This window comes from Panthera tigris, chromosome D3 (genome assembly GCF_018350195.1).
Source record: "Panthera tigris isolate Pti1 chromosome D3, P.tigris_Pti1_mat1.1, whole genome shotgun sequence".
In the NCBI taxonomy this organism is placed as follows: Eukaryota; Metazoa; Chordata; class Mammalia; order Carnivora; family Felidae; genus Panthera; species Panthera tigris.
This window is the reverse complement of record NC_056671.1, coordinates 21,615,076-21,627,175: the sequence shown is the minus strand read 5'-3', so window position 1 is coordinate 21,627,175 and position 12,100 is coordinate 21,615,076. Positions and strand designations below refer to the sequence as shown.

General features: G+C 42.3%; 1 protein-coding gene across 15 annotated transcripts in view; it reads left to right on the top strand.

Moving 5' to 3' along the window:
- The window catches only part of DEPDC5 (DEP domain containing 5, GATOR1 subcomplex subunit), a 142,161-nt gene that overhangs the window by 48,745 nt on the left and 81,316 nt on the right, over positions 1–12,100 (top strand). For 12 of the 15 annotated variants that reach the window (XR_006209788.1, XR_006209787.1, XR_006209789.1 and 9 more), the window contains 4 exons: positions 1,694–1,914; positions 6,991–7,194; positions 9,108–9,243; positions 10,241–10,338. Coding sequence is in view for 11 of the 15 variants with exons in the window: in XM_042961718.1 (XP_042817652.1) it covers positions 1,694–1,914; positions 6,991–7,194; positions 9,108–9,243; positions 10,241–10,338 (659 nt within the window). In the remaining 4 variants the exon portion in view is untranslated. The remainder of the gene's footprint in view (positions 1–1,693; positions 1,915–6,990; positions 7,195–9,107; positions 9,244–10,240; positions 10,339–12,100) is intronic. The other 3 variants (XM_042961725.1, XM_042961726.1, XM_042961724.1) reach the window with 1 other exon arrangement.

Genomic DNA, 12,100 nt, shown 5'->3' with positions numbered 1-12,100 from the left:
CGTCCCATCTTAAGATGAAAACATTTAGGGGCACCTGGGTGACTCAGTTGGTTAAATGGCTGACTTCTGCTCAGGTCATGATCTCTCTCACGGTCTGTGAGTTCTCTGTGCTGACAGCTTGGAGCCTGGAACTGCTTTGGATTCTGTGTCTCGCTCTCTCTGCCCCTGCCCACTCATGCTCTGTCTCTGTCTCTCTCTCTCAGAAATAAAAACACATTAAAAATTTTTTAAAAAAGATGAAAACATTTAGAGCTCAGACATAAAACATTTCCTAAATGTTTAGAACCTTTAGTGCCATTAACTACAGTTCTCTTATACATAGATCTGCTTAGGGATTTGGTAGCACTTTCCTCCCGAGTATTTAAAAATGCTTTCACACACACACAAAAAAAAAAAATAAATAAAAATGCTTTCACAGTCGAAGATCTTTGGTTTTGTTTTTTCTAAACAAAGATGGCAAGACATGGTATTTCAGAAACTTAGGTCTTATGTTTCCTGAGGGAGCCGCCTGTGTCTTAATTGGTACTCTGTCTCCCTGCACAGGACTAAGCATACATTGGTGCCCAGATATTTACTGTTGCAATAATGTACATGCAGTCAGCCCAGGGGATCTATTTTCAGGCTCCATTTAAGCTCTGACTTAAGACAAAATCCTTCCAGGCGGAAACAGAACAGCTCTGATACCAGAGGAGGAGCCCTATCTGTAGTTGCTAACTCTTACATTCTGAATTTTTGCCTCCCTATTGGGCTTCTCCCTTTTTGATCCTTGCTCCTACTACTTCCAGAAGTTTTCTCCTTAGGGAGTTTTATGTTTTAATAAGGATAAACTTTTTAAAACCTTTATTAAGGAAATGTTCAAACATACTCAAATAGAGTAGTATAATGAAGAGTGATCAGTGTCTTGTCTGCCTCATTTCATTGCTTTCCCTACATTTTACATTTTGTTGGAGTATTCTAAAACAAATCCCTTTTTTAACCTGTAAATGTTATAGTGTATGTCTTTAACAAATAAGAATTAAAAAATAAATTATCCCAAGTACCAAAATTAACACTAATTCTTTAATATCTTCTAACAGCTAGTCTATATTCAAATTTCCCAATTGTCTCAAAAATGTGTTTTTACAGTTGGTTGATTTGAATTGGGACCTAAAGAAGATGCAGACAAAGCATTTGGTTGGAATGTGTTTTTTCTGTGACTGTAGATTATGTTGCTTTTTTCATTTGGCTGATTGTTTTGTTATAATGTTTAACTTGTCCTCTCTTCTCTGAATTTCCTGTAAACTAGCAATTACCTCTAGAGGCCTGATTATATTTAGGCTCAATTTTTGGTCCAAGAAGACTCCTGAGGTGGCTGTGTACTTTCTCTTGGATCATATCATATCCTGTCTAGTTGCCCCATTTTCAGTGATATGAGATTGATTGGTGGGATCAAGTAGGGTTAGACTGGAATAGTGACTCCTTTACAGCTATGACCCCAGGACTTGGGCCAATTGAGAGCTGTCAGTTCTTATGCAATATCTCAAGCTGGTCGAGGGGGAAGACCCCCTACATTATTTCTCACTCATAGAACACAGTGGGGATTTTTGTTATTGGTTTCCCAATTAGCTTGGGCTGGTGACAGGTTTTGGTGCTTTAATTCTAGGTGGGGCACCATCACTTGCTTGTTGGTAACTCATTGTTTCTCACTTGTCAGATCTGTGCGAGAGCGGGAGAGTCATAATCGAAAGAGTGCCAGCTCCTGTGATGTCTCATCCAGCCCTTCCCTGCCCAGCCGCACACTGCCCACTGAGGAAGTGCGGAGCCAGGCTTCTGATGACAGCTCCCTGGGCAGGAGTGCCAACATCCTGATGATCCCGCACCCCCACCTGCACCAGTATGAAGTCAGCAGTTCCTTGGGCTACACCAGCACTCGAGGTCAGAGGGCTGAAGAACGGGCACAGCAGGGCAGAGCTGGGGACAGCTCTCTTCCTGCAGCAGGGGATGGGAGGGAATGTGACCAGATGTGGGGTATAAGTCCCATATCTTATTATTTCCATGCCAGTGCAAAGTGTATAAGTCACCTGAGATGTACGTATGTGTATATTATACTATTTTTGTCTCTAACACTTTTTCCCCCTTCACTGTAACTATATACCTTTCCATATGTTAATGCAGAGCTTTTCTTAGGCCTAGGGTCAAAGGTGTTTGCTTATTTTCTTATCATTGCCATTTGTGTCATGCCTAAAACAGCCTCAGTCCCATATTGTATTTTAAGATTTCTCCTCACAGTTAACTTGCTAACCCGGCTCACATTAGGGAGTACAGGTGCTACTTTTTCTGTATCTTATTCTGCCGTCCAGCAGCACCTGCAGCTAGAGTCTACAGGTACCTCCTGACTTTTTAAAAAACTTTTAATTTTGAAATAATTATTGATTCATGGGAAATGACAGATACACACACACACACACACACACACACACACACACACACACGGAGGGCCTAGGTACCTTTCACTCATTTTCACCATAGCAACATGTTGTATAACTATAGATAACATCAGACCAGGAAACTGACATTGGTACAAGCCACAGAGCTCATTCAGATTTCACTAGTATTACATGCACTCATTTGTGTGTGTGTATTTCTGTGCAGTTTGTTTTGTTTTGTGTTTTTAATGTTTATTTATTTTGAGGTGGGGGCAGAGAGGGAAAAGGATACTCCCAAGCAGGCTCCATACTTTCAGCACAGAGCCCAAGAGAGGGCTCAGTCTCATGAACCATGAGATCATGGCCTGAGCTGAAATCAAGAACCAGACACTTAACCTGTTGAACCACCCAGGCATTCCATATTTGTTTGTTTGCTTGTTTGTTTATTTATTTATTTAATTTATTTATTTATTTGTTAAGTAAGCTCTGTGCCCAATATGGGTCTTGAACTCATAACCTTGAGATCATGAATCATATGCTCTAATGACTAAGTCAGCCAGGCACTCCTCTATGCATTTTTATCACATGTGTACATTTATTTATTTATAATTATCATCATAATTAAATACAGAACTATTCCATCACCACAGGGCTGTCTTGTGTTACCCCTTTATAGCCACACACTCTCACTGATCATTCTCTTGCTCTATAATTTTGTTAATTTCAAGGATGTTATATAAATGGAAGCACAGCCTTCCTGACTTTTGATCACTGACTTAGGAATGTTGTATACACATAGCTGCCCCCTGTTGCCCTCCTGGAAGGATTCCCAAAGGGTGAGGAATGTTTTCTATGACCCAGGGTGTTGAAGGTGAAGCCATCAGCTCCAGCACCATATATACTATGCCAAGGGCATAGTTTTTGACTATAGAAAAAATTTTGCTTGTTTTGTAACTGGTTCAAAGTATAAATAGGAAATGCTAAAAAAAGAGAAAGGAGCAGATATTTAATGACATGAGTATAGTATATCACCTATGTCACTTAATTAGTTTCAGCACTCAGGAATTTTAATACATTTGAAATTTGTAGGTTAGCATTTCCCCACTTTCTGGAAATTTCTAAGTTCGTGTGACAGTTATCCCCATTTTTCTGCAAATATTCTTAGTAGGATCTGTAACAAAAGCTAAATTACACTAAACGTTAGTTCTTCCAAAACCCTTGTTGCTCTAAAAGCCAGATCTCTGAGGAGATAATGTTGTAGCTTTGAAAGTAGCTTTGAAAATAGTTTTCTTAAAAATTTATCTGAATAGTAGAATTGATTTCAGTGTCCTTTAGTGATATTGGGGAGTTTTTTGGAAAAGCCAAAAAGCAATTCACTAGAATATTATAAGGCAGTACAATCTATAGGCCCTTAGTTTACTGTTTCTCTAGTGTGTTTAGGGGGTCTCACCCATCTACCTACCCAATGTAACATAGAAAACATTTCCCCTTTCCTCTATACATATTTTTTTTTCTATAACATATATTTAAAAAAATTTTTATTTGTTTTTTAAATTTACATCCAAGTTAGCATATAGTGCAACAGTGATTTCAGGAGTAGATTCCTTAATGTCCCTTACCCATTTAGCCCATCCCCCCCTCCCACAACCCCTCCAGCAATACTCTGTTTGTTCTCTATATTTAAGAGTCTCTTATGTTTTGTCCCCCTTCCTGTTTTTATATATTTTTGCTTCCCTTCCCTTATGTTCATCTGTATTGTATCTTAAATTCCTCATGTGAGTGAAGTCATGTGATATTTGTCTTTCTCTAATTTCGCTTAGAATAATACCCTCTAGTTCCATCCAGGTAGTTGCAATCTATATGTATTTTTGACCCACTTTATCCCTTAGTCCTTTTTCTTTTCTTTTTTTTTTTTTTTTAAGTAGGCTTCATGCCCAATGTGAGGCTCAAACTCATGATGCTGAGACAGAGTCTCATGCTCTACCAACTGAGCCAGCCAGGCACCCTTATCCCTTAGTCCTGTTTCTCATCCTTTTCAAAGCGTTAACTTATCTTTTTTTAAATTGGATTTTCTCCTTTTATTTTCATGATAACTAACTAGACCATTTTCTTTTTTATTTGGTAAACCTGAGCATCAACTCATTAATTAACAGTGAAAAAATAGGGGTGCCTGGGTGGCTCAGTCAGTTAAGCATCCTACTCTTTGATTTCGTCTCAGGTCATGATCTCACAGTTGGTAAGTTGGAGCACTGCATCGGGCTCTGTGCTGATAGCATACAGCATAAAGCCCGCTTGGGATTCTCTCTCTCTCTCTCTCTCTCTCCCTCTCTCTCCCTCTCTCTCCCTCTCTCTCCCTCTCTCTCCCTCTCTCTCCCTTTCCCTCTCTCCCCCTCTCTCCCTCCCTCCCTCTCTCTCTCTCCCTCCCCCTCTCTCTGCCCCTCCCCACTTGTGCTGTCTCTGTCTCCCTCAGAATAAGTAAATAAATAAATAAATTTTAATAAAACAGTGAAAAATATAGCTTTCATAGATATCTGAATGTTCCCTTCTTGCATGCAAATCAGCTTTAAGGAATTAGCTATTACTATATACCAGGTTCTTTGGTAGGCATTGGCTAAATAATGGTGAACAAGACATATTCCTTGATGCCATGGAATTTGCATCTGCTGGACCCATTTTCTGATGTGGGTGATTGCTTTAGTGAACGTGGGATGCATACCAGGGGAGCTGGTTGTGGGTTTTAGCTCTTTGATCCACTTAGGTTATGTAGCATGTTACCTCCATCTCTATAATGGGAGCCTGTCTGCCGTTGGACAAGACAGGTTGAGTCTGTATGTTATGCCACCTCATTGCCTGGTCAATGCTGGATGCATCCATTTCTTCATTCTTTTCTCCCAGGAATTTTTTTTTTTAAACATAGTAATATTTGCTTACTTATATCCAGGTCACTGAGTCAGTGGGAGGGGTTTCTGATCCACCCAGTCATTCAGGGCCCCAGGCTGGGATGGTATGATCATTAGCACTGGTCTCCAAAGTTAGCACAGTAGGGGAAAAGAGAATGGAGATCATGAGTAGAGATATTTGTGGTCCAGGCCTTCATTGGAGCATGCCATTTCCACCTGTGTTCTATTGCTTGGAACGAAGTTATTATTTTTATTTTATGTCATGTCATGCCATGTCATGTCATGCCATGCCATGCCATGGCATTTCCAGTGTAGTTAACATACAGTGTTATGTAAATTTCAGGTGTACAATATAGTGACTCAACAATTCCATAAATTGCTCTGTGCTCATCACAAAATATACACTCCTTAATCCCTATCACCTATTTTACCCATCAGCCCACCTCCCTCCCCTCTGGTAATCATCAGTTTGTTCTCTTAACAGTCTGTTTCTTGGTTTGTCTCTGTCTCTCTGTCTCGTCTCTGTCTCTCTTTTTCCCTTTGCTTGTTTGTTTTGTTTCTTAAATTCCCCATATGTATGAAATAATGGTATTTGTCTTTCTCTGACTTATTTCACTTAGCATTATACTCTTTAGCTCCATCCATGTTGTTGCAAATGCCAAGATTTCATTCTTTTTTTTTTTTTAATTTTTAAAAATGTTTATTTAGTCTGGGGGGCGGGGGGAGGAAGGCACAGGGAAGGAGAGAGACACCGAATCCAAAGCAGGCTCCAGGCTCCGTGCTTATCAGCACAGAGCCCTACGTGCAGCTCACACTCATGAGCCATGAGATCATGACCTGAGCCGAAGTCGGACGCTTAACCAACTGAGCCACCCAGGCACCCCAAGATTTCATTCTTTTTTATGTCTGAATAATATTCCATTGTATACATATACCACATCTTCTTTATCTATTCATCTATTGTTAGAGATTTGGACTGCTTCCATAATTTGGCTGTTGTAAATAATGCTGCTATAAACATAAGAGTGCATGTATCCCTTTGAATTAGTGTTTTTGTATTCTTTGAGTAAATACCTATGGCGATTACTAGATCATAGGGTAGTTCTATTTTTAACTTTTGGAGGAATCTCCATTTTGTTTTCCACAGTGGCTGTACCCGTTTGCATTCCTACCAAAAGTGTAAGAGGTAGAACAAAGTTATTTGGCCCCAGCGTAGAGGGGCTAGAAACTATAGTCTCATGTGCCTAAGAGGAAAATCAAATGGGTTTAATGAACACACTGGCTATCTCTATCAGGGTCTGCCCTTCTGGACACCAAATATCTATTTTTATCGTTCCTCCCACATATAGAATATACCCACCCTATCTCCCAGGGAGGCAACTCAAGTCATTGCATCTAGCTCAAAGTGCAGGGTCTCTAGGTGATGGGTGGTTCTCTCCATCAGGTTTTGGTGTGGCTTTATTGGGCCAGTAATTTAGGAGCCAGAACTTCCTTCTCCCAAGTATTTAAAAAGTAAACAAACCCAGTGTTTCATTTCATTATAGTTGGGTGATTTTACTTATTTCTTTCACTCCCTAACATGTGTGACGTTCAAGAGTCTAGTCAGCCTTGGCTGATTGCCTAGTCCTGGTTTCACCATGGCTCTGTGCTTTCTCTTTATGCCTCAACTCCACAATAACTGACAGATGTCCTGGAGAACATGATGGAGCCACCACAGCGAGACTCTAGTGCGCCGGGAAGGTTCCATGTAGGCAGTGCAGAATCCATGCTGCATGTTCGACCTGGGGGATACACACCCCAGCGGGCACTGATTAACCCCTTTGCCCCGTCACGAATGCCCATGAAGCTCACATCCAACAGAAGGCGCTGGATGCACACTTTTCCTGTGGGTAAGTTGGTTGCTCAGGAAAGAGCCTTGTGCTGGGAGCTGCTAGTCCTGGTCCTTGTCACTAACCAGCCGTGTGGCCTCAGTTAAGAATCTCAACTTCTCTGCAACTCCAGTGCCCCGCCTCTAAGATGGAGCTATCCATTGCCACTCTGCCTACCCCAGGGGTTCTTGTGGGGATCCTTGAGGACACACTTGGGAAGTGACTGTGTAAACCTAAGGGCTTTTCTTCTGTTTGAAAGGGACTGTACTTTGTCATCTGCTTTCTTTCCTAAGAGTAATGCTGCTTATCCTTGTTCATTCCTTCCTCTCCTGTCTCTCTCTGGATAGTGATATTAATGTCTTGAATACACAGAAGTTATATTATTTTGTTTTTTCTCAGGAGTCTCTGACAACTAAAAAAAAAAACACAATTTTTGAGAAATGGGTGAGCTGGTTGTTTTGTTTTTGTTTTAGTTCAAATAAGTTGAAAAAAAGAGAAAGGATAGAATAAGTGGTTTTTTTAAATACGAGATGCTATACAGAAATGAGAATGAACTACAACCACATCCAAATTTATGTTTAAGTTTATGGACATAATGAAAGAAGCCCAACATAAGAGTGCATTCTGTATGATTCCATTTTTTGAAAGTTCGAAAGCAATCAAAACTTAAAAAGACATTTTCTTCAATCCACTGTTTTTCCTAGCCTGTCCTTTTTGATCTGTGTTTTCTCCTACAGAGGATGACAGTACGGTTTTATAAAGCTGTGGCTAAAATTAACTTCAGCTTAATGGGCTCTGACTGGGCTGGGAAGGAACAGATGCATTAAACTCCAGGGTCTTTTAAACTCCAGGAAGCCAGCCCGCTGAATGCCTGAAAATGTCTAGTTACTTCCTTTTCCACTTGCTTTTAATGTTAAAAGTTAAATCGATGAGAAATGAATCTGGTTGTGTAGGCCATAATTGGGGGTCACTCCCAAACTCCTTTTTGCCCCCCTTATCCCTGTCATAATTACAGGATTTTTTTCTTTCCACTGTCTCTTTCTTTACATTGTTATCCCTACGGGCTCCCTTCGAGTTCTCTTAGGAGAACCATTGGTGTGTCTTTCATGGCCTCCAGCTCATCTTGCCCCCAACCGTTGGGCACACTTTACTAAAACAGGACTCTCTGGTCCTGCTTCCTCTGTTTCGTCCTCATGCCTGCCCAGTCTGCTGATAGCTGAGGCCCTCCTTTGCCTGGCTCCCCAACTTTGCATCTCCTCGCTCCCATCCTCAGAGCTTCTGTTCTTTCCCATGCTCATCTGGTGGTCTCCTGCATGCCTTTTGCCTCCTCCACATTTGAGATTTCACACATATTATTTCTTCTGCCCAAGTGCCATCTTTTTCCATTCCTACTAACCTTGCCAAACACTCACCTCTGAAATTTCTTCCCCAGGAAGCATTTTTGAATAGACTTGACTAATTGTGATTTCTCTCCCACCCACCTGATGTCTTTTATGCACTTGCGCATCCTCTGCTTCTTGGAGTCACAGCTGTCAACGTCTTATGTATTAACAGAGTCATTGACGTTTCACTCATGTGTTCCTTGTTGTTTAGTTTGTGTCATTCCTTCTGGGAGGTGCCCTCTACTCCTGTACTTCAGTGTTTCTCTATGGCATCTCAGTTTGACATGCATGAGACAGAGACTCCTGAAGTGTTTTTAGGCTGAACAGGGTGACAAATGTGAGGCCCCACAGGAAGATGAGTCCTGCTTAGAAGAGGAGATGTTCTTTTGGGAAGCTGGAGGATCACATGTGTAATATTACCCTTGGTGTGCTTTCCTTCCGGTCTCTCCCAGCGCCCACGTCTCAGCAGCTGGAAAGAAGGAAGAGTAAAGCTAAGTACAAAGCACTAGCTGTTGGGTGGGAATGATGCTCAGTGGATCTTTGTCTGGGTAGGACCATCCGGAGAGGCCATCCAGATCCATCACCAGACCCGACAGAATATGGCGGAGCTGCAGGGCAGCGGGCAGAGGGACCCAACTCACTCCTCTGCAGAGCTGCTGGAGTTAGCGTATCATGAAGCTGCTGGAAGGTGAGGATGTGCATAGGGCTCCAGAAAGTACCTTGAGAAACTCTGCGGTACCCAGAACCATGGCAGAACAGTCTGCTTATAAAATGTCATGGTTACAAGACTTGATGAGACAGTATGAGATCAAGCCCTTCCTTTGTCAGTCCCATCCCTTTCACTGGGCCAAGTGCAAAGCAAACAGCCTGACGCTGTGCCACACGTTACCTAGGCCTTGCTTTAGCTTTAGTTCAAAGCACACTTTGTAAACCTCAAACATGAGTTTTGTCTAAACCTCAGCCAAGAGTGAAAATGAGTGCTGAGACAGGTTGTTCATGCTGTGTGTTCTGGGAAGTCTGTGACTTTTGTCATTTTGGCCACCGAGAAATCCCCCTGTTGAGTTTAGAAGTTGTTTCTGCTAAAAGCAATGGAAATCAAGGCCCGTGTTTATAGAAACAACTCTTGTTGAACCAGAGTTCTGAATGCATTAGAAAGCATCCAAGAGAGTCAGTGCAGGAATAAAGTCACTTACTTGACAGACATGAGCTGGGGATACAACTGGCCTCACTGTTCCTGTGATGCTTTAGGAAACACTTTGCAAAGGGCAGTCTCTTTGGCCCCTTTTTCAATCATCTCGACATCCCGTGGAATGGATGAGAGATATGGGCAGGACATGACCCTCTTTGTCAGCTCACTTGGTACCTCTTTTCATTCACTTTATAGCCTCCTGTCTGTTTTAGCAGTGGGGAGCTGAGGATGAGGAAGGGCAGGCAATCCAGTATGGCAGTGGGAAAGCAGTTTTTGAGGTGCCAGGCCAGGACAAGCAGGCCACAGGAGACCAGATCTGGCACAGACACCAAGCACTGAAGTCCAGTAGCCTGTGGTATGGCTCCCAGTTGTTGCCAACCTGTGTAGCTAGATATTCAGAGCTGTTTTTGATCGAGACTCCTGGGATATGGGGTGAACAGGATAAAAGAGGTAATGCTCTGCATTAAGCCAGGTGGCTGGGCTCTGTTCTCTGCAGGCACAGCACTTCCCGCCAGCCTGGTGACAGCATGTCCTTCTTGAACTTCAGTGGAACAGAAGAGCTTTCTGTCAGCCTGCTTAGCAACAGTGGTGCAGGTAACCAATCCAAGAGGTAACAGAGTTGGGATGCTCAGAGTTGCAGGCTTACATCTAGAAACGACACAGGGACCAGAAAAGCAGGTCCATGTCTATTTTGGGATCATTTCAGCCACAATTTTGGGTGACCTATTTAGAAGCAGTGCTGTATAATGCATGGAATTATAAATGGGCTGCACGTTACGTTTTTAGCTGAGAACACATTGGTCAAGCCGCATTCATCATCGCCCTGTCAGTGAGTCGTGACTGTGGGCCCCTAATGAACTTGGTGTCGAGGGTAACACTGGGGACAGCAGGAGTAGCCTCTGCTCTGGAGGAGCTTCTGGTTCTGCTAGTGGGGGGCTTACCCAGCAGCAGGTACATAAACAATCAGGAGAGACCCAGAGGGGAACAATGTGGTTCCAGTTGTGAGATCAGGAAGGAGAACGGTGGCATTGTAGCTTCGAGAAGTGGGCATGCGCCTCAGACTTGAAGCCGTAGGATTTGGTTACCTAGAGAGGTAGCAGGTGAAGGTTCTGGGTGGAGGCAGGGAGGCAGGGACAGAATGGACTTCCACTAACACAGGTTACATGCTTTCTGGAAGACCATGTATATCTACCATGTCATGCAATCATCCTAGGAGGGCATATACTATTAAGTATGTTTTGCACATGGGGCAACTTAATGTCCTGAGGTATAGAGATATTAATTGAATCTCTCAAGCCTGTGGCCAGGTGTCCTGACTCAGACTGCTGTTCCTCATTTAGACCACACCATTCAGAGTATCTTTATGATGTAGGGGAACAGGAGTTGGGATGAATAAGGGCAGATTTTGGAAAGCCTCAAAGGACAGATATTGTTCAACATGAGTGTAAAAAACATTAAAACTTAGTTGGGGGTGGATATGGGGCTGCTGCTCTATGTCTTAGTTTTCTATAACTAACTTGCGTTTCTGAAACTTAGCTTAAAGAAGGTATAGTGAAAGTGAAGTGGTATGAAATTGGTTAATGAATTGTTCCTTCATTCATTGGTTGCTTCATCCAACAATATTTCTAGAGGTCAGTAGCTAAGTCTTGAAAACTGGTTGGCAATAAGAGAATCCCTAAAGGATTGTCATTAATTAACTTCTTCCCTCCTTCCATCCTTTCTTTCTTTTTTCTCTTCCTCTTTCTCTGTTTCTTTTGTTCTTTTATTATTTCTCTTTAAATGAGAAGACAAATTGGATAATAGTTTGGTGATAAGATGCATTTTATGTCTGCACTTGGGGTGCTTAAAATGTTACTTGGCTGCCAGACTCTTGTATCAAAGGCAATCTTTCCATTTTGCTAAACCAAAGAGCCATTTTATAGGAACCCAGAGTTTGAGCTTCCTAGGCTGTGTGGGATGGAGTTGTACCGAGGAGGGGCTGTTCTTGGGCTCACAGCACTACAGTTTGAGCTAGTTTTACTGCTGATCTGAAGCAGAGGGATTACAGGTGCAGATGGTAAAAGCACCAGGATTTACCCTGACTAGTCCTGGAGTGGTTCTGGGCCTGGGATAGCTTAGGTAGACCAGATGATTCCTCGGAAGATGAGTCTTTTGGAATTTTGAAATTTACTTTGAGGAAGAGAGGGAAGTTTCAAAGAATCCTTATGTGGGGATGGTTGTGGAAGATCTTCTAATGACACCATCATGGAGTCCTCTGAGCTAAAGATTCCCTGGTACACATGCATGGGAAAAGCATTTGGTGCAACCTGGATCTCTCATTCACCCTTCTCCATCTTGGACTCTTGCGCCATAGGTC